Source organism: Heterodontus francisci, chromosome 24 (genome assembly GCF_036365525.1).
Source record: "Heterodontus francisci isolate sHetFra1 chromosome 24, sHetFra1.hap1, whole genome shotgun sequence".
NCBI lineage: Eukaryota > Metazoa > Chordata > Chondrichthyes > Heterodontiformes > Heterodontidae > Heterodontus > Heterodontus francisci.
Window position 1 is genome coordinate 76,286,477 of NC_090394.1, and position 22,599 is coordinate 76,309,075.

The 22,599-nt window shown below is 42.3% G+C and overlaps 2 protein-coding genes across 2 annotated transcripts in view; both read left to right on the forward strand.

Annotated features, from left to right (window-relative positions):
• Nucleotides 1-18,660, forward strand: part of LOC137383558 (adenylate cyclase type 9-like) — a 200,734-nt gene extending 182,074 nt beyond the window's left edge. The window contains exon 11 of the mRNA XM_068056664.1: nt 16,143-18,660. The gene's annotated coding sequence lies outside the window, so the exon portion shown is untranslated. The remainder of the gene's footprint in view (nt 1-16,142) is intronic.
• A 2,308-nt stretch (nt 18,661-20,968) lies between these two features.
• The window catches only part of LOC137383627 (CREB-binding protein-like), a 135,254-nt gene continuing 133,623 nt past the window's right edge, over nt 20,969-22,599 (forward strand). Inside the window, exon 1 of the mRNA XM_068056781.1 lies at nt 20,969-21,745. Coding sequence (XP_067912882.1) covers nt 21,661-21,745 — 85 coding nt within the window. The 5' untranslated portion in view covers nt 20,969-21,660. The remainder of the gene's footprint in view (nt 21,746-22,599) is intronic.

The following is a 22,599-nucleotide window of genomic DNA, read 5'->3' on the forward strand; positions in this document are numbered from 1 at the left end:
ATCAACTCTGGTTCAATGAGGAGTACATGAGAGTATGCCAGGAGCAGCACCAAGCATAACTAAAAATAAGGCACCAGCCTAGTGAAGCTACAAAACAGGACTACATGCATGCTAAACAATGGAAACAGCATGCTGTAAAAGGTGAAGCAAACCAACGACCAACAGATCAGATCAAAGCTCTACAGTTCTGTCACATCCAGTTGTGAATGATGATGGACAATTGAAACAACTAACGGGAGGAGGAGGCTCCATGAACAGCCCCATCCTCAATGATGGCAGAGCCCAGCATGAGAGTGTAAAAGTCAGGGCTGAAGTGTTTGTAACCATCTTCAGCCAGAAGTACCAAGTGGATGATCCATCTCTACCTCCTCCTGAGATCCCCACCTTCTCCGATGTCAGTCTTCAGCCAATTTGATTCACTGTACATGATATTAAGAAACAGTTGAGTGTACTGGATACAGCAAACACTATGGACCATGACTTTGGCTTCCAAACTAGCTGTGTCTCCAGCCAAGCTGCTCCAGTACAGCTATGGCATCTACCGAACAATGTGGAAGATTGCCCAGGTATGTCCTGTCCAATTACTGCCCCACCAGCCTAATTACATTAGCAAAGTAATGGAAGGTGTCATCAACAATACTATCAAGTAGCACTTACCCAGTAATGCTCAGTGCCTAGTTTGGGGTCCTTCTGGAACATTCAGCTCCAGATCTCTTACAGCCCTGGTCAAAACGTGGACTAAAGAGCTGAATTCCAGAAGTGAGAGTGATTGCCCTAGACATCAATGCAACATTTGACTGAGTGTAGCGTTAAGGAGCCCGAGTAAAACTGAGGTCAATGGGAATTGGGGGCAGGGGAGGCGGGATGCGAACTCTCCACTGGTTGGAGTCATAGCTAGCACAAAGGAAGATGGTTGTGGTTGTTGGAGGCCAATTGTCCCAGCCCCAGGACATCAAGTTAGTGTCCTAGGCCCAACCATCTTCACCTGCTTCATCAAAGACCTCCTCTCCATCAGTGGGGATGTTCGCTGATTGCACAATGTTCAGTACCATTCATAACTCCTCAGATAATAAAGCAGCCAGTGCTTGCATGTAGCAACATTCAAGCTTGTGCTGATATGTGGCAAGTAACATTCGTGGCACATGAGTGCCAGGCAATGATCATCTCCAACAACAGTGAATCTAACCAATACCCCGCACCCCCCCCCCCCCCCCCCTTTAACATTGAGCAGCATTACCATCACTGAATTCTCCTCCATCAACATCCTGGAGGTCACCATTGACTAGAAACTTAACTGAACCAGTCACATAAATATTATGGCTCCAGGAGAAGTCACAGAGGCTGGGGATTCAGTGGTAATTCACCACCTGACTTTCCACCGCATACAAGTCAGGAGTGTGACTTGCCTGGATGAGTGCTACTGCAACAACTCTTGAGAAGCTCAATACCATTCAGGATGAAGCAGCCCACTTGATTGGCACCCCCTCCACCACCAGTGCACAGTGACAGCAGTGTGTACCATCTACAAGATGCACTGCAGCACCTTCCAAACCAGTGACCCTTACCACCTAGAAAAACAAAGGCAGCATATACATTGGAATGTTTGCAAGTTTCCTTCCAAATTGCACACCATGACAACTTGGAAATATATCCCTGTTACTTTATCGCCACTGGTCAAAATCCTGGAACTCCCTATCTAGCAGCCCTGTTTATGTACCTCTACCACATGGACTGCAGTAATTCAAGAAGGCAGCTCACCACCATCTTCTCTGGGCAATTAGGGATGGGCAACAAATGCTGGCCTTGCCAACGCTGCCCAAGTTCCATGAATGAATTTTTTAAAAAAACACAACTTGCAAAGCCTGAAGGATGGTTGGCCAGAATGCAAAATATGGCCTTGACATTAGTGTTCTGGCACATTCAAGAACTGTGGCGAGGGAAAGCTGGAGAACACTTAAGACATCTGGCTTAAAAACAGGGTCATTCTCCTTCATGGATATGAAATGGATCTGGTTCACTGCAGAAACTTGCTTCATGATACAACGATGTCCTGATGTTCTTTCAAAAGTTCCCATAAGTGGACCATTGTTCCTTGTGATCCGGAGGCTGAACCTTTTCTATATTCTGCCCTCGTTGAGGTGTGTACTCAACTAACCATTCCCAAATCTACTTGCTGCATACACCATTGCCTTGTGTTGTGCTGTGCTATTTTCCATGAACAGCAAATATGACCATACACCAGAGGGTTACAGACTTAATTTAGAAACAAATAGTAAAATGAAACCACAAACATTAATAGTATTTGCATAATGCAAATACAAATGAAAATAATGGGCTAATTACCTTTAGTGAGGACTTTTATTTATTTACTACAGTCTGTGCCCTTTATGACAAATCTCTCAATAATTTGTTTTTCCATCTCATTCTGCACCAATGTAGATTGCTGTAGTTTTACAATCTGTTCAAATCACTGGACTGTTTAGAGGAAACCCTCTTGTAGCATCTCAAAGCTTTGCTTCCAATTCCATGACTGGGAATTCTGATCAAATCAAACAATGTCTCTTGCAGTTTTCTGATTGATAGAGACGATCACTACTGCAAATCAAACAGTACTTTGTGTATAAATATGACTATTAACAAAAGGAATAAACTTCTGTCTGGTGAGACCCACATTAATTTTCAAGACATAGTTAATTGGATATTCACAGTGGCATGCTCAAGGCTAGGCTGGAATTGTCCATTCCCAGGACTCATTCATTCAAGAATACTTCATGAGAATGGAGTCACCTGTTCCTTTCTGATTACTGCACTTGTATCCAATATACTTATCACAATGACCCAAAGAACCACCTAATAGGTGCTGCCATCGGTGACATTCCTCAACTGGGATACCTCAGTATGGTATCAGCCTCAAACAGAATCCTATTCACCAGCCTCAGAAAGGCAGCTCCACGCTAAATTAGTAGCTCCTGGCTCTGTTCACCAAAACCTCTACTGCTAAAGGAGTAAATTCAGTAGCAGTCTTCCCATCAGCTAGGTCACTCAATAATTGGTGCACCTCCTGCCAATGAAGGTTCCACTAAAGGCTCCTTTCTGTACACCTGGGTCCTTAACGTGGCCTGTTGGATCACATATTAACTCATTGATCTGCACACCTGCAATTCTGGTCTCCTGCACAACTCCGAATTTCATTAAAATAAAAGCAAAATACTGCGGATGCTGGAAATCTGAAACAAAAACAAGAAATGCTGGAATCACTCAGCAGGTCTGGCAGCATCTGTGGAAAGAGAAGCAGAGTTAACGTTTTGGGTCAGTGACCCTTCGGTCACTTCTCCTCCGAAGAAGGGTCACTGACCCGAAACGTTAACTCTGCTTCTCTTTCCACAGATGCTGCCAGACCTGCTGAGTGATTCCAGCATTTCTTGTTTTTGTTTCCGACTTTCATTGCTCCACCATTGGTGCTGTGCCTTCAGCTGTCAAGGATCTAAATCTGGAAATCCAGCCCTAAACCTCTACTCCTTTGCAATGCTCCTTAAAACCTGCCTCTTTGAGCAAGCTTTTGGTCATCTGCCCTAATATCACCTGGCATAGCTTGGTATCAGATTTTGTTTGATAACACTCCTGTGAAGTGACTTGGAATGTTTTGCTCTGATGAAAGTGCTATAATAAATGCCGAAAATGCTGGAAGTACTCGGGTCTGGTATTGTCTGTGGAGAGAGAAACAAAGTTAACATTTCAGGTCTGCGACCTTGCACATCCTTCTGGATGAATGATCCCACTTTGTCTCTCTAATGACCCTCTTGGCCGCATTTTAAAATCTTCCCTTTGGAGCAACTTTTAATTACACTGAAGATGTTTCAAGTACTGCCTTTGCCTAGCATCTCTCCTCCCTTTTCAGTTACCCTAGGATGGTAAAAGAACTAGATAGACTGTAGTCTTTTCTCCAATGAGAGTTATACCACAACCTGCCCTCCTAATGGATATGATTTGGATTATGATCAGAAGTTGAAGACAACTGCAGTACCCTGCCTATGACTAGCTAATACAGATGAGGGTTTTGGAATTCATACCTTGTTGATTTGTCTATTAGGCTCAGTATTATAGTTGTCACGAGATTTTTTTTGAAAGCAGAGAGTTCTGTGTCTTTTTTAAAAGACTGAGTAAAAAGGACTTTCTGTGAACACTGAATGCTGACACTTGGTGTTTGAAGTGTGCAAGCTATAAAACTTGTATCCAAGCAACAGGGAGATTTATGACTGTCTTGTGACTGGTTGTTGAAAGCTCTTAGTTTCAGTTTTGCTGTGTGAAACAACCAGGGAGCTGGGAGCAGCTAGCAATGAGCTGGCTGGGATCTGTGTTTGTAGACCAGAGGAAAAGACCTCCTCTTTCTGCAAAAGAAGCTTTGTATCACATAGAAAGAATTCCTACATTTGAGGTGTGACTGTGTTCTGTCTGGAGAAGGAAAAAACCCAGGAAAAGAGTTGCTACATTCTATGGAAGAACACTGCTTTGCAGAGAGAAAGCCCCTGCATTTTAAAGGTAACGGATTTCTACTGCCTCCAGTCCCAAGAATCCCTGCCGCAAGAATGATTCCTGTTACTCTTGTGTTGTTTTTGGGAGATCCTGAAATCTCAAGAAAGGTTCTACTGTTAGACTGCTACTTTAAAATGTAAGTGGACCTGTTGCTACATCCTTTGCTGAAAGATCTGTGTGACGCGTGCTGCAGATGAATTGCCTTGAACGCCTGCCCATCAGACTGTTCATTAAACTTGCCTGAAGAAACATCGAGTGGCATCTGACTATTCGACTGTGGGACACCTCACCAACCCGGAAATATCCTACCAGATTTTGACAACCAATTTTATTATTCCTAAGAAACCGTTGCAACTCAAACACCTTTATTTTCCCCGGTTAACCGATTTTTGAATGTATGCATGTGTGCGAGAGGAAGAATGTTATAAAATGTTTTCAGGTGTATAGATTTATTTCATTGTCCTTTTAAAATTTGGTTTATGAATAAATAGTTAATTTTCTTTTTGTTTAAAGAAACCTGGTTTGGCATACTTTATTCTGGGGGATAAATAAAATGTTAAATTTGGCTATTTTTCCAGTAGGTGGGAAACTTTACAAATATGCTGTCCGTTGTGGAATAGTGGGACTGAATTAACAGTGCATTACTCCCACCTTGGTTGTAATATATTAATTGAAGGCTCATCTGGGATCATTTCCATTGCTAATTATGTTAATTGTAAGGAGAGTAATAATTTGAAAGAGAAAAAATAAAAGAACCAGGTTTCTTGTATAATAGGGTAAAGGCTATATCACCTGAATGGCATTAGCAGTTGCAGGAGATTTTCTGGGAAAGGAGAATGTGTCCCTCAGTGACTTGACAACTTTTACTAAGGTTAAATTGAAAGAGTTGGTAGCACAATTGGAGCTAGAATTGAAATCAGGTGCTAAAAAAGCAGAGATAATGGACAAAATAGCCCAAAATTTAAAATTAGAAGAGGAACAAGAAGAAAGCAAGTCAGAGGGTGATGCATTGAATTGTCTAGAATTCAGTTATAAATGAAACAACTTGAGGCTGAAAAAGAAACGAAAAAACTTGAGCAGCAACAAGAAATTAAAAAACTGAAGCTTCAACAGGAAACCGAGAAACAGCAATAGCATTGGATAGACTGAAGCTTGAATTTCAGAGAGGAAGTGAAAAAGAAGCGAATTAAGAAAGATGGCACTAAGACAAATGGGTGGTCTTGACTCCAGGGAAAATTCTGATCAGGAAGAATCTGAAACCAGCCCAGGACCCAGAGAAAAGCTGTTTAAATTTATACAAGCTCTCCCAAAGTTTGAGGAAAGGGACATAGAGGCATTTTTCTTTCTTTTCAAATGGCCAAAGGAAAGCAGGTTGATGGACAGAGCTCGTGACGTTTATGCCATACTTCCTGAAGAGGCTTCTGCAAATTGAGATGGTAAAAAAGGCTATTCTCACTGCATATGAATTAGTCCCTGAAGCTTACCGACAGATGTTTCGGAACTTATGGAGATTGGCTGGGCAGATTTATGTAGAATTTGAGAGGGTGAAGCAAATTAATTTTGATCGTTGGATATGGGCATTAAAGATGGAAGCCACGCATGAGAACCTTAGAGAACTGATTGTCTTGGAAGAGTTTAAAAATTCAATCCCTCCAGTAGTGAGAACTCGTTTAGAGAACCTGAAAGTTTTAAAAACCAGGCAAGCAACAGAAATTGCTGCTGATTTTGAGCTTGTGAATAAGCCAAAACCTTTTGTCTGTCACCCCCACAAACCTGAAAAGGATAGCAGGTGGAAGAGCGATGGGAAGGCAAGTAGCTGGGGACAAGAAAGAACAGCTGGGAGCGTCCCAGGTTCCTTTCCTCAGGCCAGAAAGAAAGGTGCTGAGGGTAGATGTGAGGTCCGCAAGCCCAAGTGTTATCATTGCCACTAGGTGGGACATTTTATATTTTATATTTTTATTTTTTGTTAGAGTTACAGCACTGAAACAGGCCCTTCGGCCCACCGAGTCTGTGCCGACCATCAACCACCCATTTATACTAATCCTACACTAATCCCATATTCCTACCACATCCCCACCTGTCCCTATATTTCCCTACCACCTACCTATACTAGTGGCAATTTATAATGGCCAATTTACCTACCAACCTGCAAGTCTTTTGGCATGTGGGAGGAAACCGGAGCACCCGGAGAAAACCCACGCAGACACAGGGAGAACTTGCAAACTCCACACAGGCAGTACCCAGAATTGAACCCGGGTCGCTTGAGCTGTGAGGCTGCGGTGCTAACCATTGCGCCACTGTGCCGCCCCATCTTTGTTCAGAATGCTGGAAGTTGCAAGGTAATCCCATGGGACGTGTTGGGGTACACAAAACTAATGCAGAGAAAGAGGCTCTGACTGAGAGTACAGCAGACCAGGCTGTAGCTTTAACGGCAGCTGTAAAACCAGACAGAAAAACTAAAGTGAATGTAGAGGTTAAGAGTAAGATATCTGAAAGTTATAATGAATTCTTGTCAAAGGGAAAAGTAACTCCATATCCCTCAAGTGAGGCAGGCAAACCTATCGTTCTACTGAGGGATACAGGAGTAACCCAAACTCTTGCTGGGGAAAGGCATAATTCCCCCAGAGATCATTCCTAGGGAATGGTTTGGCTGGATCAAGAGTATCAGTTTCTCCCATAGTCACAGAGAAACCAAGTGAAGTTAAAGAAACTGAACAATTACAGGAACAAGTTCCGGGAATATTTCCTGCGTGTGCAGTAACCCGAGCAATGGCTAAACAAGTTCCATTATTGGACATAAAATTGGCACCACAAACAGCCCAAAATCTGAAACTTTCCTTGGGGAATCAGATCATCCAAATAAGATGTTTAACAAATCTTCTATAATTGCAGCACAGCAAGCTGAGTTCTATAGTCGACTGACAGAAGTTGAGACAAAAGGAGTTCCAGAAGTCTATTATGTTGAAGACGGGGTTTTGAGGAGGAAATGGAGACTGCCTCATAGACCTGCAAACGAAGACTGGACAGTTGTTCGACAGATAGTGGTACCACTTAAGTATTGCCAGGAATTAAGGTTAGCACATGACATTCCTCGAGCAGGACATATACGTGATTTGGTCTTCTGGATCCCCATAAGTTAACATTATTACTGGTCACGCCTTACAAAGGACATGAGGCAGTTTTGTAGGAAATGCCATATGTGGCAAATGGTGGGAAAATCACAACCTACCATAAAACCGGCACCACTAATTCCCATACCAGTTATTGAGGAACCATTTAGTAGGGTATTAGTAGACTGCGTAGGACCCTTGCTAAAAACAAAAGCAGGACATCAATATATACTTACTATGATGGATATGGCTACTCGATTTCCAGTGGCTATTCCTTTGTGGACAATTACTGCTAAAGTAGTAGTAGAGAAGTTAACCCGATTCTTTGAGCAGTTCAGTCGGATCAAGGTTCTAATTTCATGTCTAAAATATTTCAAGAAGTCATGGGTACTTTGGGTGTCAATCAATTAAAATCCTCAGCATATCACCCACAGACACGGGGAACTTTAGAAAGGTACCATCAAATTCTCAAAACAATGATTAGAGCATACTGTCACGAATATCCATATGATTGGGATAAAGGGCTAGTCTTTTATTTGCTACAAGGGATTCACTGAGTCTACAGGTTTTAGTCTTTTTGAATTGGTTTACGGACATGAAATAAGAGGTCCTCTAAAACTCATCAAAGGCAGATTCGTAGAACAAAAGAATGAATCTTCTATACTAAACAATGTATCTGTGTTCCGGGAAAGGCTCACAAAAGCCTGCAGTGTGGCTCAGGAACACCTAAAAGCATCCTAAGCCAATATGAAAAAATGGGCAGGCAAGAACACAAAGACCCAAAATTTTCAACCGGACATGTATTATTGCCTTTACAGGATGAGCCATTGAAAGCATGGTTCAGTGGTCCATATAGTGATTAAAAGAGTGGTAAGCTAAATTACTTGATTGACACCCCGATTGCCGGAAAAAGAATCGGCTGTGTCATATCAATATGTTAAAGCAGTATTATCGCAGGGAGGAGGATTAGTCAGTACAGGTATGTCAGGTAATGGGGACTGTTGAGAAGGAAAAGGATAATGAGGATGAGGCAGAAGGAGGCCTAGACGATTCTCAAATTGAACCTCCTATCTGGTTATTGAATACAGAATGGCTAGAAAAATTGGACAACATGCTTTTGTACTTAGATGCAGAACAACAAGAAGACCTAACAAGGCATCTCACAGCATTTAGGAGAGTCTGTAGGGATAAGCCGGGATGTACAACCTTAGCCACACACGATGTGGATATAGGGGAATCCATTCCTTTAAAATAGCATCCTTACGGCTTAAGTCCAGACAAACAAGCCCAGAAACAAAAAGCAGAAATCCCATACATGCTGGAAAACAACTTAAATGAACCTAGTCAAAATAGCTGGAGTTCATCAATAGTATTAGTGCTTAAACCTGACCAATTCTACTTTGCGTGACTACAGAAAAGTCAATGCAGTAATGAAGGCAGACTCCTACCCAATTCCTTGCTTGGAAGACTGTATTGAGCGGGCAGTGTCATGTTTCTTACCAAGATAGATTTGTTAAAGGGATACTGGCAAGTTCCTTTGACACCTCAAGCTAAAGAAATATCAGCTTTTGTCACACTAGACGGTCTTTATCAGTGTCAAGTGATGCCATTCGTGCTTAAAAAAAAAATGCCCCAGCAACTTTTCAGAGATTAATGAATCAGGTGGTAGCCAGTATTCCCAACTCTGTAGTGTATTTTGATGATGTACTAATATACAGTAACACTTGGAAAGAACACTTAAACCAGATAGGAACTCTGTTTTAAAAAGTTACACACTGCTGATTTAATGGTAAATCTGGCAAAAAGCGACTTTGCAAAAGCAAGAGTAAAAAATAACCTACCTCGGACACCTAGTGGGCAAGGACAAGGATTACCAAGAATGGCAAAAGTACAAGCCTTAGTAGAGTTCCCTATCCCTAAGACTAAAGTGCTGGAAATACTCAGCAGGTCAGGCAGCATCTGTGGAGAGAGAAGCAGAGTTAACGTTTCAGATCTGTGATCTTTCTGATGATGTCAAGGGATATAGAGGATTGGATAAGGAAAAACAAAAGGAGGCTTATGGCAGATTCAGAATGCTGAAAACAGCGGAGGCATTAGAGGAGTATAGAAAGTGTAGGGGGGTACTTAAAGTAATTAGGAGAGTGAAGAGGGGACATGAAAAAACATTGGTGGGCAAGATAAAGGAAAATCCTAAGGCATTTTATAAGTATATTAAGGGCAAGAGGATAACCAGGGAAAGAGTATGGCCTATTAGGGACCAAAGTGGCAATCTCTGTGGGGTGCCGGAGGATATAGGTGAGGTTTTAAATGATTACTTTTCATCTGTGTTCACTATGGAGAAGGACGATGTAGTTGTAGAGATCAGGGAGGGGGGTTGTGATATACTTGAACATATTAGCATTGAAAAGGAGGAAGTATTAGCTGTTTTAGCAGGCTTAAAAGTGGATAAATGCCCATATCCAGATGAGATGTATCCCAGGTTGTTATGTGAGGTAAGGGAGGAGATAGCAGGGGCGCTGACACAAATTTTCAAATCCTCTCTGGTCACAGGAGAGGTACCAGAGAATTGGAGGACAGTGAATGTGGTGCCATTATTCAAGAAGGGTAGCAGGGATAAACCAGGTAATTAGAGGTCGGTAAGCCTAACATCAGTGGTTGGGAAACTATTAGAAAGAATTCTGAGGGACAGGATTAATCTCCACTTGGAGAGGCACGGATTAACCAGGGATAGTCAGCATGGCTTTGTCAGGTGGAGATAGTGTCTAACTAACTTGATTGAATTTTTCGAGGAGGTGACTAGATGTGTAGATGAGGGTAAAGCAGTTAATGTAGTCTACATGAACTTCAGTAAGGCTTTTGATAAGGTCCCGCATGGGAGATTGGTTAAGAAGGTAAGAGCCCATGGGATCCAGGGCAATTTGGCAAATTGGATCCAAAATTGGCTTAGTGGCAGGAGGCAGAGGGTAATGGTCGAGGGTTGTTTTTGCGAGTGGAAGCCTGTGACCAGTGGTGTACCACAGGGATCTGTGTTGGGACCCTTGCTGTTTGTAGTGTACGTTAATGATTTAGACGTGAATATAGGGGGTATGATTGGTAAATTTGCAGATGACACGAAAATTGGTGGTTTTGTAAATATGAGGAGGAAAGCCTTAGATTACAGGACGATATAGATGGACTGGTGTGATGGGTGGAGCAGTAACAAATGGAAGGAGCACAGGTAGATAAGGTTGTTAGGAAGGCATATGGGATACTTGCCTTTATTAGTCGAGGCATAGAATATAAGAGCATGGAGGTTATGATGGTGCTGTATAAAATGCTAGTTAGGCCACAGTTGGAGTACTGTGTACAGTTCTGGGCACCACACTATAGGAAGGATGTGATTGCACTGGAGAGGGTGAAGAGGAGATTCACCAGGATGTTGCCTGGGCTGGAGCATTTCAGTTATGAAGAGAGACTGAAAAGGATAGGGTTATTTTCCTTAGAGCAGAGAAGGCTGAGGGGGCCATGATTGTGGTATGCAAAATTATGAGGGGCAAAGATAGGTTAGTTAGGAAGAAACTTTTTCCCTTAGCGGAGGTGTCAATAACCAGGGAGCAGAGAATTAAGGTAAGGGGCAGGAGGTTTTGAGGGGATTTGAGCAGAAAAATTTTTACCCAGAGGGTGGTTGGAATCTGGAACACACTGCCTGAAGGGGTGGTAGAGGCAGGAACCCTCACAACATTTAAGAAATATTTAAATGAGCACTTGAAACCCATAGCATACAAGGCTGTGGGCCAAGTGCTGGAAAATGGGATTAGAATAGATAGATGCTTGATGGACGCAACAGACACAATGGGCCGAAGGGCCTGTTTCTGTGCTGTATAATTCTATGACGCTATTTCGCAGTATATGTCTGCCGTGACTATAAGGAAACACTAATATACACAGACCATAATCTATTAATGTTTGTGGAAAAATTTAAAAAACAAAATGCCAAAATATTCAAATTGATTTTATTGTTATAGCCTTTCCACTTGAAGATTCTACACATTTCTGGAAAAAACAATGTTATTGCTGATGCTTTGTCACGAATTTAACCTTATTGAGTTACATGAGTAACAATGGCACAAAGAAAATTGTGTGGAGTGAATGATGGGTATGAATGCAAAAATATGTTTAAAATAAAAACAAGAAATGCTGGAACCACTCAGTTCCGATGAAGGGTCACTGACCCGAAACGTTAACTCTGCTTCTCTTTCCACAGATGCTGCCAGACCTGCTGAGTGGTTCCAGCATTTCTTGTTTTTATTTCAGATTTCCAGCATCCACAGTATTTTGCTTTTAATATGTTTAAAATGTTTTTTTTCAATTTCTGTTTTACGTTGTAATGAAACACATTCAAGAATGATTCATTTCGCCAAGGGCGGAGATGTCACGAGCTTTTTTTTTTAAAGCTGAGAGTTCTGTACACTTTGAAAAGGCTGAGAAAAAAGGACTTTCTCAAAACACTGAATGCTGACACTTGGTGTTTGAAGTGTGCAGGCTGTAAAACCTGTAACTAGGCAACAGGAAGATTTATGACTGTCTTGTGAATTGGTTGTTGAAAGCTTTTAGTTTCGATTTTGCAGTGTGAAACAGACCAGGGAGCTGGGAGCAGTGAGCTGGCTGGGATCTGTGTTTGTACACCAGAGGAAAAGACCTACTCTCTCTGCAAAAGAAGCTTTGTATCACATAGAATTCCTACATTTGAGGTGTGACTGCCCTGCTTGGAGAGGAAAAAACCAAAGAAAAGAGGAGTTGCCACATTCTGTGGAAGAACACTGCTTTGCAGAGAGAAAGCCCCTGCATTTTAAAGGTAATGGATTTCTACTGCCTCCAGTCCCGAGAATCCCTGTGGCAAGAATGATTCCTGTTGCTCCTGTGTTTTTGGGAGATCCTGAAATCTCAAAGATTCTACTATTAGACTGCTACTTTAAAATGTTAGTAGACCTGTTGTGACATTCTTTGCTGAAAGATCTGTGTGATGCTTGCTGCAGATGAATTGCCTTGAACGCCTGCCCATCACAGACTGTTCATTAAACTTGCCTGGAGAGACATCAAGTGGCATCTGACTATTCAACTCTGGGACACCTCACCAATCCGAAAATATCCTACCAGATTGTGACAACCAACTATTTTATACCTAAGAAACCATTGCAACTCAAACACCTTTATTTTCCCTGGTTAACGGATTTTTGAATGTATGCGTGTGTGCATGAGGGTTAGGAAGAATAAGAAGTTATAAATCTATATAAATGAAAATATTTTATCTCATCGTTTAAAATTTGGTTTATTAATAAATAGTTAATTTTGTTTTTGTTTAAAGATACCTGGTTTGGCGTGCTTTATTCTGGGGGATAAATAGAGTGTTAAATTTGTCTATTTTTTCCAGTAGGTGGGAAACTTTACTAATATCCTGTGGTGGAGTGGGACTGAATTAACAGTGCATTACTCCCGCCTTGGTCGTAACACAGTGCAGTTCCCCACGGAACCATGGAGGAGTTTTTTATTTGTTTAAATGGCTTGTTTCTTATCCTGTGAATGTTGAGCCATTTATTTCTATGCTGGCCTTCACTAGTTCTCTCTTCACGGTTTTTGCTCTGTGTAGTTATTGCGGATATTTCCAGTTTCATCGGTTTCAGTTTGCTTAACAGATTCAGACCATTAAAGATTGGGCAGTACAGGCTATGGACCTCTAGCAGTGTTGCCGCAGTTTCAGTGAGGAGCATTTAGTTGTATCTAAATGAATATGTCTCTGATAAAGCAGATGATTACTCCTTAGAGCACAATCTCCTCAGTTTCCCTAATCTCTACCTCGTCTGTTCCCTGTGGTACATGATTATGCCTTAAACTCCTAATGGTGAATAATTAAATGTAAAAGTGGCCTTTGGGGAGCGATAGAGGAACTGCTTCAAAAGTTTGTGCTTGTAACTTTGTATTAGATGATGCTGTTCTTCCTCCATCATTTGCATTCCTCTCTATAAACCCAGACAAAAACCCACCCATGTACAGCAATAAAAATGGTTTTATAAGTTTGTTGTCGGCTTGAGCTTCTCACCGCACAAGGTATTCTCAGTGACCCAGGTCAGCATCCTTGCGCTTCCTAAGTGTCAGACCTGCCTCTGAGTCAGATTGTGGGATTCAAGCGCGCAATCTAGGCTGGCACGTCAGTGCAGTACTGAGGGAGTGCTGGACAGTGGGAGCTGCTGTCTTTTAGATTTGACCCTCCCAAGTCAGCGTCGATGTTTTACTCAACGTCACACATCTAGTTCTATCCCTCTTGCTTGCACCCCATCATCTTATAAATGGGCTTAATAAACTAAAGGTTTTTTAAAAGATGTGAAAAATTTTCTGGATGATACAGAAAGGTCACGTTTGCATTTTCCAAACTAGATATCTGTTTTGTCCAAATAAAAAAGCACTTGAAGAAACTGCAGATGCTGGGAATCAAAGACGAACAGAAAATGCTGGAAATGCTCATGCTCAGCCAGTGTCTGTAGAGAGAACAGAGGAATTAAACATTCCAAGTGTGGACCCTTCATCAAAACTGGGGGATATTACAGATGGACAGCATTTAAAAGGAACAGATCATGGGGAAAACAGTCATGCACACAGATGTGTACACACAGACATACCTGCACATAGTGTACACTGAGACACAGACATACACACACAGACTCTCATAGACATACAGACACATGCACATGTGAATAAAAAATCTCTCTTTGCTTTAATTGAGATTGCATATTTCTCCACTTTGCCCTGAGGAAGGGTTTAAGGCCTGAACTGTTGACTTTTTTTCCATTGATCTTATCAGACCGGCTGATTATTTCTAACCTTTTCTGTTTTATTGGTGCATAAATCCTTACACTGAATTCTGTTTCTCTCAGCAGCTTGAAATATCAGCAAATAAGTGGGAACTGTGGTTTAAACATTACCTGTGGCCCATAGCTCCAAAAGATATCCTTTTACAGCCCACATAGGAAACAAAATATGTGAAGGAGCCCCTCCCCACTACCCCCCCCCCCCCCCCTGCAGTTTAGTTAGATTTTAAATGTATTGCCAAGTTTACAAAGAGTTAAAAGTTCAGTCAGAGGGTACTTTTAGTCCACAGGAAGTAAAAACTGCTCACCCTGGTACTGGGCCATCTCATTCACTTCCTCAGCGCCCTTGCTGTGAGAGGGTTGTTGTAAAAGTAAGAAATCAGTCCCTGGCTATAGGGCTGATTGTAAAAGAGCAATTGGTTGACTGAATTGTGAGGCTGTCTCTGTTTCCAGGTGGCCTGCTGTAGAAAAATTGAGTGAAAAAATTCAAACTCGCTCCCTGCAGACAAGCACTGGATTAGGACTCTCTTGCTTCAGCTTTCTGTGGCTTATCAACCTTGATTTTTTTCCATAGGGTTGCAGGGGAGTCCAGTAGCTGCGGATGAACCCGACGAGACCAGGGACGTCTCATTTAAATAAATTTATAAATATTGGCCAGGACACCAGCAAAAACTCCCCTGCTCTTCTCTGAAATAGTGCCATGGGATTTTTTTTTACTGTCATCGAAGAGGGCATAAGGGCCCTGAGTTTAACATCACATCTGAAAAACAGCACCTCCTGAGGGTGCAGCCCTCTCTCAGTACTGCACTGAAATGTCAGCCTAGTTTTTTTTCTGGATGCAAAAGTCTCAGGTGGGACTTGTACCCATGACTTTCTACTTCAGAGGTGCTACAATTTGAGCCAAGTTTCCTTGAGGCCCAGAGAAGCAGTCTTAACCCACAGGGAAACCTAAAATAAACTTTAAAATTTAACCTAGTGGGCCTCTTCTAGCTCAGGCTCTAGCTCCTAGCAGGTTTTGCCCAAGAAGCCGACTCCTGGCAGTTTTGGTCTGATGAACGGCGCTGACATCACCCTACCCCCGCTGAAGTTGAAATTGCAGATTAGGTCCTTATGACATAATTGGACTGGTTCTGTGTATTTAAAATAGGACCCCGTTCGAAGCAGGGAAGGATAATAAATTGGGACTCTGGGGTGGAGGATCCTCGGCTAACACTGGGCACAATAGTTTCTGGCAGCACATGCCAGACGGGTGCCCAAGATGTACCCATAATGACATGGGGTCTTACTGGCCCCTCTAAAATAAACTGCCTTCTCACTGGTCCTTTACAGTCTGACAAGGTCAGTGATGGAGGGTATTATGGGCATCAGCCCTGCATTACTGCCAGAATCATGGCCCAAGTTATTCCAGGGTCAATATCATTTGACAAGGAGTGCTCCAATATTTTCAAATATCCTCAGAGAAACATTCAGAGACCATCCCTTATGCCATTCAATGTATCACCGATAAAGACATTGTATAGGATTAGTAACAGTGGACAACTGTCCACAACTACTCTTTCAAGAGAGATTGCTTCTGAGAGTCTCTGGCCGTGTGTAGATCTTAGAATGTGAGCATGTATTCTGATAAAATACAAGATTTGGTTTTGTCTTCCCACAGGTCTGGTTTCAGCATGAGGGCTGCATGGTGCATGCAAGAAAAGAGTTTTGAAAATTAATGAAAGCAATGTTACTGGGTTCCTTACAACACCCCATGATCTCTTGAAGCCACAAACTGCTCAACATACTCCTCAAGGCAGAAAAATCTAACGTGTTCCTTTGTGTTTTGTGCTTAATGGAGCAATGGAGAAGTAACTATACCGGACTTAAGAAGAACATTTATTTGGCACCTTTCACAATCTCAGGCCATCCAAAAGTGCTTTACAGTAAATTGAGTATTCTTGAAGTTCAGTCACTGTTTTAATTTTTAAAATTCTTTTATGGGATGTGGGATCACTGCAGGCCAGCATTTGTTGCCCAGCCCTAATTGCCCTTGAACTGAATGTCTTGCTAGGCCATTTCAGAGGGTAGTTAAGCATCAACCACATTGTTGTGGGTCTGGGGTCACACATAAGCCAGACCAGGGAAGGACAACAGATTTCCTTCCCTAAAGGACATTAGTGAACCAAATGGGCTTTTGCAACAATCGATAATAGTTTCATGGCACCATTACCGAGACTAGCCTTCAATGCCAGATTTTTTAAATTATGTAATTGAATTCAAATTCCACCAGTCCCCCGGGCATAAGCCTAAGTCTCTGGATTACTAGTCCAGTGACGTTACCACTATGTCATCATCTCCCCTAGGTAATGTAGGTAATATGGCAGCCAATTTGTGCACAGTAAGGTCCCACAAACAGCAATGAAATAAATGACCAGATTATGTAATAGAGGTTGTTTGATGGATAAATATTGAACAGAATACTGGAGAGAACTGCCCTAGTCTTTAAATAGTGCTATAGGAAAGGATAGACTTGCAATTATGCAGCACCTTTCATGACCTTAGGATGTTTCAATGCACTTTACAGCCATGAACTCTTACATGCACCTGAGGGAGCAGAGTGTGTCCCGGTTTAATGTCTCATTGAAGGATACTCCAATACAGCCCGATTCCTCAGTTATACAGTGAGTTGCATGATGTGTATATATATTTTAAGAGTGCCCATTCCCATCAACAACAACCTCCATTTATGTAGCACTTTATATAGCACTTTTATCATAGTAAAACTTTCCAAGGTGTTTCATTAGAGCATTATTAAACAAATTTTGACGCCAAGTCACATGAGTTATTCAGGCAGATGACCAAAAGCTTGGTCAGAGAAGGGTCTTTAAGGACTGTCTTAAAGGAAGTAGAGTGGCGGAGAGGTCTAGGGAGAGAATTCCACAGCTTAGGACCTCGACAGCTGAAGGCATAGCTGCCAATGGTGTGATTAAAATAGATAATAGGTAAGTGGCCAGAATTGGAGGAGTGCAGAGGTCTTGAAGGGTTGTAAGATTGGAGGAGGTTAAAGATAGGGAGGGGCAAGGACATGGAGGGATATGAAAACAAGGATGAGAATTTTAAAATAAATACGTTGTCAGCCAGGGAGCCAATTCTAGAGGTAACGAAGGCATGAATGGGGATTTCAGCAGCAGATGAGCTGAGACGGTCGAAGTCGAACGATGTTACGGAGGTGGAAATAGGTGGTCTTAGTGATGGTGTGAATATGTGCTCAGAAGTTCATAATCTGGGTCAAATGTGAAAAAAGAAAAACTTGCATTTATATAGCACCTTTCACGACCACCGGATGTCTCAGTGCTTTACAGCCAAAGAAGTACTTTTTGAAATGTAGTTACTGTTGTAATGCAGGGAATGCAGCAGCCAGTATGCGCACAGCAAATGTGATGCCATGATTGTGAACAGACTGACTTAATCTCAGACTTGCCAAGGAGGGGATTGGAGTCAGTAGCTAGGGAACAGAGTTTGGAGCGGGTCCGAAAACGATGGCTTCAGTCTTCCCAATATTTAATTATAGGAAATTTCTGCTCATCTAGTACTGGATCTCAGATAAACAGTCTAATGGTTTAGCAACAGCGGAGGAGTCGAGAGTGTTAGTGGTGAGGTAGAGTTGGGTGTCATCAGTGCACTTGTGAAAACTAACACTGTGCCTTCGGGTGATGTCACTGAGGGGCCACGGATAGATCCTAGGGGGACACCAGAGGTAACCGTGCAGGAGCAGAAAGAAAGCCCTTCATATAGGGTCTTATGCTATAATTAACATGAATCTTCCATAAACGGGAAGGGACATTGTACATGAAACATCTTTGCTAATCAATTTCATTTTAGGAATACTAAAGATACTAATTGTGAGATTCCTGAAGCCATAACAGTGTTTATTTATCGTTTGCATTGACTCAAGCCAAATGTCCCAATCCACTTCACATAATGAATTACTCTTTGGAGTCCAGTGATTACATCCATGTATGCAAACAAAAAAGACATATTTCTTTAAAAATTCAGCTTGCGTCTTGGTTGAATGGGTGTTATTTGTACGGTGTGGACTGGGCACGCAGCAGTTTTGATGCATACTAGTATTTTGCCCCCGCAGTAGATGAAATTCCTTTCTGAAATAGGATAAATCTAAAGTTACTGATGTTTTGTACTGTATGGTATTTGCTTTACAAGCTCATAAGATGTGAAAAATATACACATTTAACTTATTGCCTAAAACTGATGCTTTCTACATCTTATTTCTTTTTGCTCCCAAACCTAGCTGTGACTAGTAAAATATTGGAGAGGGAGGTAATCTAGGACGACAGGTTTATCAGCTATCCTGAATCCTTGCAAAAATTTATGATTACAAGATTTTATCAAAAAGGGAATCACTTTCTGTCCTTGTTTTCTGAGACTGATGTTCTAAAGCTAGATGTCAGTCTATGAAGGAATTTCATAAATACACACTTCACAGGAAAGTGGAGTTAAGGCCACAATCAGATCAGCCATGAACTTACTGAATGGCGGAGCAGGCTCAAGGGGCCGAATGGCCTACTCCTGCTTCTATTTCTTATTATCTTATTTAATGCCTCGATTTTAAAATTTTCAAACTTGTTCTCATCCCTTCTTGGTCTTGTAACTCTCCGAGTGCTACAATCCTTTGGAATGCCTGTGCTCCTCCTTTTGCAGCCACTTGAATATCCCCAATTTTAATCACGCCACCATTGGTAACAGCTGCCTAGGATATAATGTCTGAAATTCCCTCGCTAAACCTCCTCACCTCTATCCTCCTTTAAGACACTCCTTTGCCCCAATATCTCCTTATGTGGTTCAGTGTCCTAATTTTTTAATGCTTCTGTGAAGGGCCTTGAGACGCTTTACTAGGTTGAAGGCATACAGCCCGCCAAAGGTTTCCATGTGGCCCGTGGATGTATTTCAGAGATGAGAAATTTTTCATTATCATCATCTTTCAGAATGGCTTTTTTTAAAAATAAATCACGCTGCCAGTTTCACAGCTGACTGGTGCTGACATTGGGAACAGCGGTTTCTGAACTTTGACAGATTCGGGGTTTGGTGGTGGGCTTTTTAAAAAAAAAAGTTGGAACCCGCCAGAAAACCCCGCATGTGACCGAAGTCAGGAAACCGTTGTTCCCGATGTCCGCATCTGTCAGCTGTGAAACTGTAGCGTGATTTTTTTAAAAACTGACCAACCACAAAGCTGCTGTACTGAGTGCTCCCTGCAGCTGTTGGGGTGGTGGGGGAGCAGAGAGGGGGGGGGGGGGGGACAGAGCACGAGAATGACATGGGGGGGCGAACAACACAGCAGGGGGACATGGGCAGAGAGTGATCAAGATCACTCCTGACAGAGGGGTATCTATCCAGAATACTCCACATCGCTACATGTGGGGGCAAATATTGATTACTTGTGCAAGCAAAAAAATGCCAGGTATCTCACTAAATCGGTGTCCAACATAGTGATGAGAAAGTAAGTCAATAAATTAGTCTCATTTAAAGCTTCTTCACATAAATGCACATTGGTTGTTGTGATTGTAAGATCATTTTTAATGCTTTTATCTTTCCGAAATTGTCTCAATAGCCCCATGTAAAACAAAAATTGTAATATGGCCCTCGCGTGAAAAGGTTGAACAACTTTGCACTATATAAAAGTAAATTGTTTTTAAATAACTACTCCATCAAAGTAGTGTATCTCAGAAAAAAAACGTAGTGAAAACATTAATAATGTCTGTTCTTCGACTCTGCATCATGCAAGACTCGCACAAGGCTGACCTGACTCGTATGGCGATAAATGCTGCACGTTACTGTGCATCTTCCAAATTAGAGCAGTCGAAAGGTGTCCGAGCTGTTGCGTAATCTCACCCTGTGATTATGTCAGAATCTCCCTTCGAGGACACACTCACGTTTCCTTATCTAACTGAATCTCAGAAAGGTCTTCATTTGAAAGCTGAACGGTGACATTGATCATTTATCTTTAAATTTAAGTAAACCTCTGTTCCCATCCACTTTATTTAAAACTATTTTTCAAAAAATTATTTTGAGAATAGTGTGTATTACATTCTATAAAGGCCAACACAAAGGAGTTTGTCAGTGTTGCAAATGGATTTAATTGCGTTTGTTATTTCGCGAAATAATTTTAATGTTTAATAATACATACTCAATAACAGTTCCAATGTTACAACTCATTCACAGTTCCATATCAGGCGCGCATGGGTGTTTGGTAGTAACCCCACAATGCATCAGGGCACTCATCATGACGTAATGAAGGATCGCCTGCGCCCTCATTCCCTGCGCAGCCGGCCAATCAGTAGGCGGCATGCGGATCACGCGGAGCAGTCAGCCCCCATCCCGAAGCGCAGTTCGGACGTTTCCGACCAGCTGACGAGGGGGTTCGGTAATCTCCGCGCGGTCCACCCGTGGCCCCGCCTCCCTGCCTCCCCTCCCCCCTCTCTCTCTCGGTGGACGGAACGTCAGGAGGAAAAAAAACTTTAAGATCAACAGCCGCCATTTTGGTAGAAAATTTCGTCCGAAATTTTGGAGGAATTGAACGGCGTCGGGAGCTGCGCTCGCCGCCTTGAGGACCCCTCAAAGCCCACATTTGATTCCGAAATCCACCCGGCCGTCAAATTAGCGCGGCTCCGGGCGCCTTTAACCGGGGGGAAAGTGATAAGAGAAAGGGGACCGGGTGAAGGGGGGGGGGGTTTAAAAATCCGTATCCCCTTCGCTCCGCCGTACCGAGTCCCTGGGTGAAGTATTGTTTTCATCGCCTCAGTCGGCAGCGGCCCGACGTCAGTCCCCGGTCTGGCCTCGGCCCCACAGCCGAAAATGCGACCTGACTGACGGCTTCCAGTTTATTTAATTTTTTTACTGTATATAAAAGAAAAAAAAGGGGGTTGAAAGATTTTTTTTCCCGTTTGAGGGGGTAGTCTGGAATGGCGGTGCGGGGTGTCGCGGTGGGGGAATGGCGCTGTGGCTGAGGAGGAGCGGGCTCTCGGTGCTAGTCTCAGGCCCCGGGGCCTGCCCGAGTCGCGGCTGCGTCCTTCTCTATCCCTCGCCCCCTCACCTTTCCATGTTCATTATATGAAAGGCGCTTGAAAAGGGAGGGGGAACCATACATAATATATATAAATAACATCTATATAGAAAATAAAATGGCCGAGAACCTGCTGGATGGACCGCCGTCTGCCAAACGGCCCAAACTCAACTCGCCGGCGCTCTCCGCCAGTGACAGTACAGGTAAGGAGGGAACACAGCCGGGGAGGGGATGGGGCTGTAGGTAGTTGCATAGCCTCTCTGGATTGCAGATGTTCAACTACGGCTGCATGCATTTGGGGGTGTGTGTGTGTGTGTGTTTTTTTAAATTAAGGATCTTGTCAGAAATCTTAAGCCATGGTTGGTGATGAGATGGGTCGTTGAAGCATTTAATTAGGGGGAAAGTGGAAGGGTTTGTTTTGCTCCTTCCCTCTCACCGTCTCTCCCCGCCCCCACCAAAAAAAAAAGCCAGCAGTTTTTGCCATCGGAATAATTTGAGAGGGGGGAAAATGGCCCAAGAATGTGCTTGCCGATTTTAGGTATTGCATGTTTAGAGACGAGTGAGAAAAGGAATTATGAATTACACTTGAGCAAATAAATAAATGACTGATCAGTATGAGTTGATTGAGAAATTGTCCAGCATTTACTTGTTAAATATTTCATAGAGTTCAAGTTCAGTAATTGTATTTTCTCATCATTTTTGACACCAGTGAGCAAAATACTAATAAAACGTATCTCTAGTTTCGGTGTGATTAAGTGAAGTTTGTCTTGCACCCACATTTCAAGTGTTTAGTTATAGTAACATTGGAGGAATTATACCTTTTGGTAATTTTCGTGATTTGAAAAACATTTCGTTAAAACTAATGGAATGTGTAATTTAACACAGAATATCATATATTAAAAAATGTCTATATAAACCAGTTAAACTAGATAGAACCTTTAGGTCGTCTTTAATCTGTTTTGTGACGTGAAGTAGTAACTTGTTGAATTAACTTTGCTTAAAAGAAGTATTGCAACTAAGATTGTAGCATTCATTGGAGAAGGTGCGTCTGATGCTG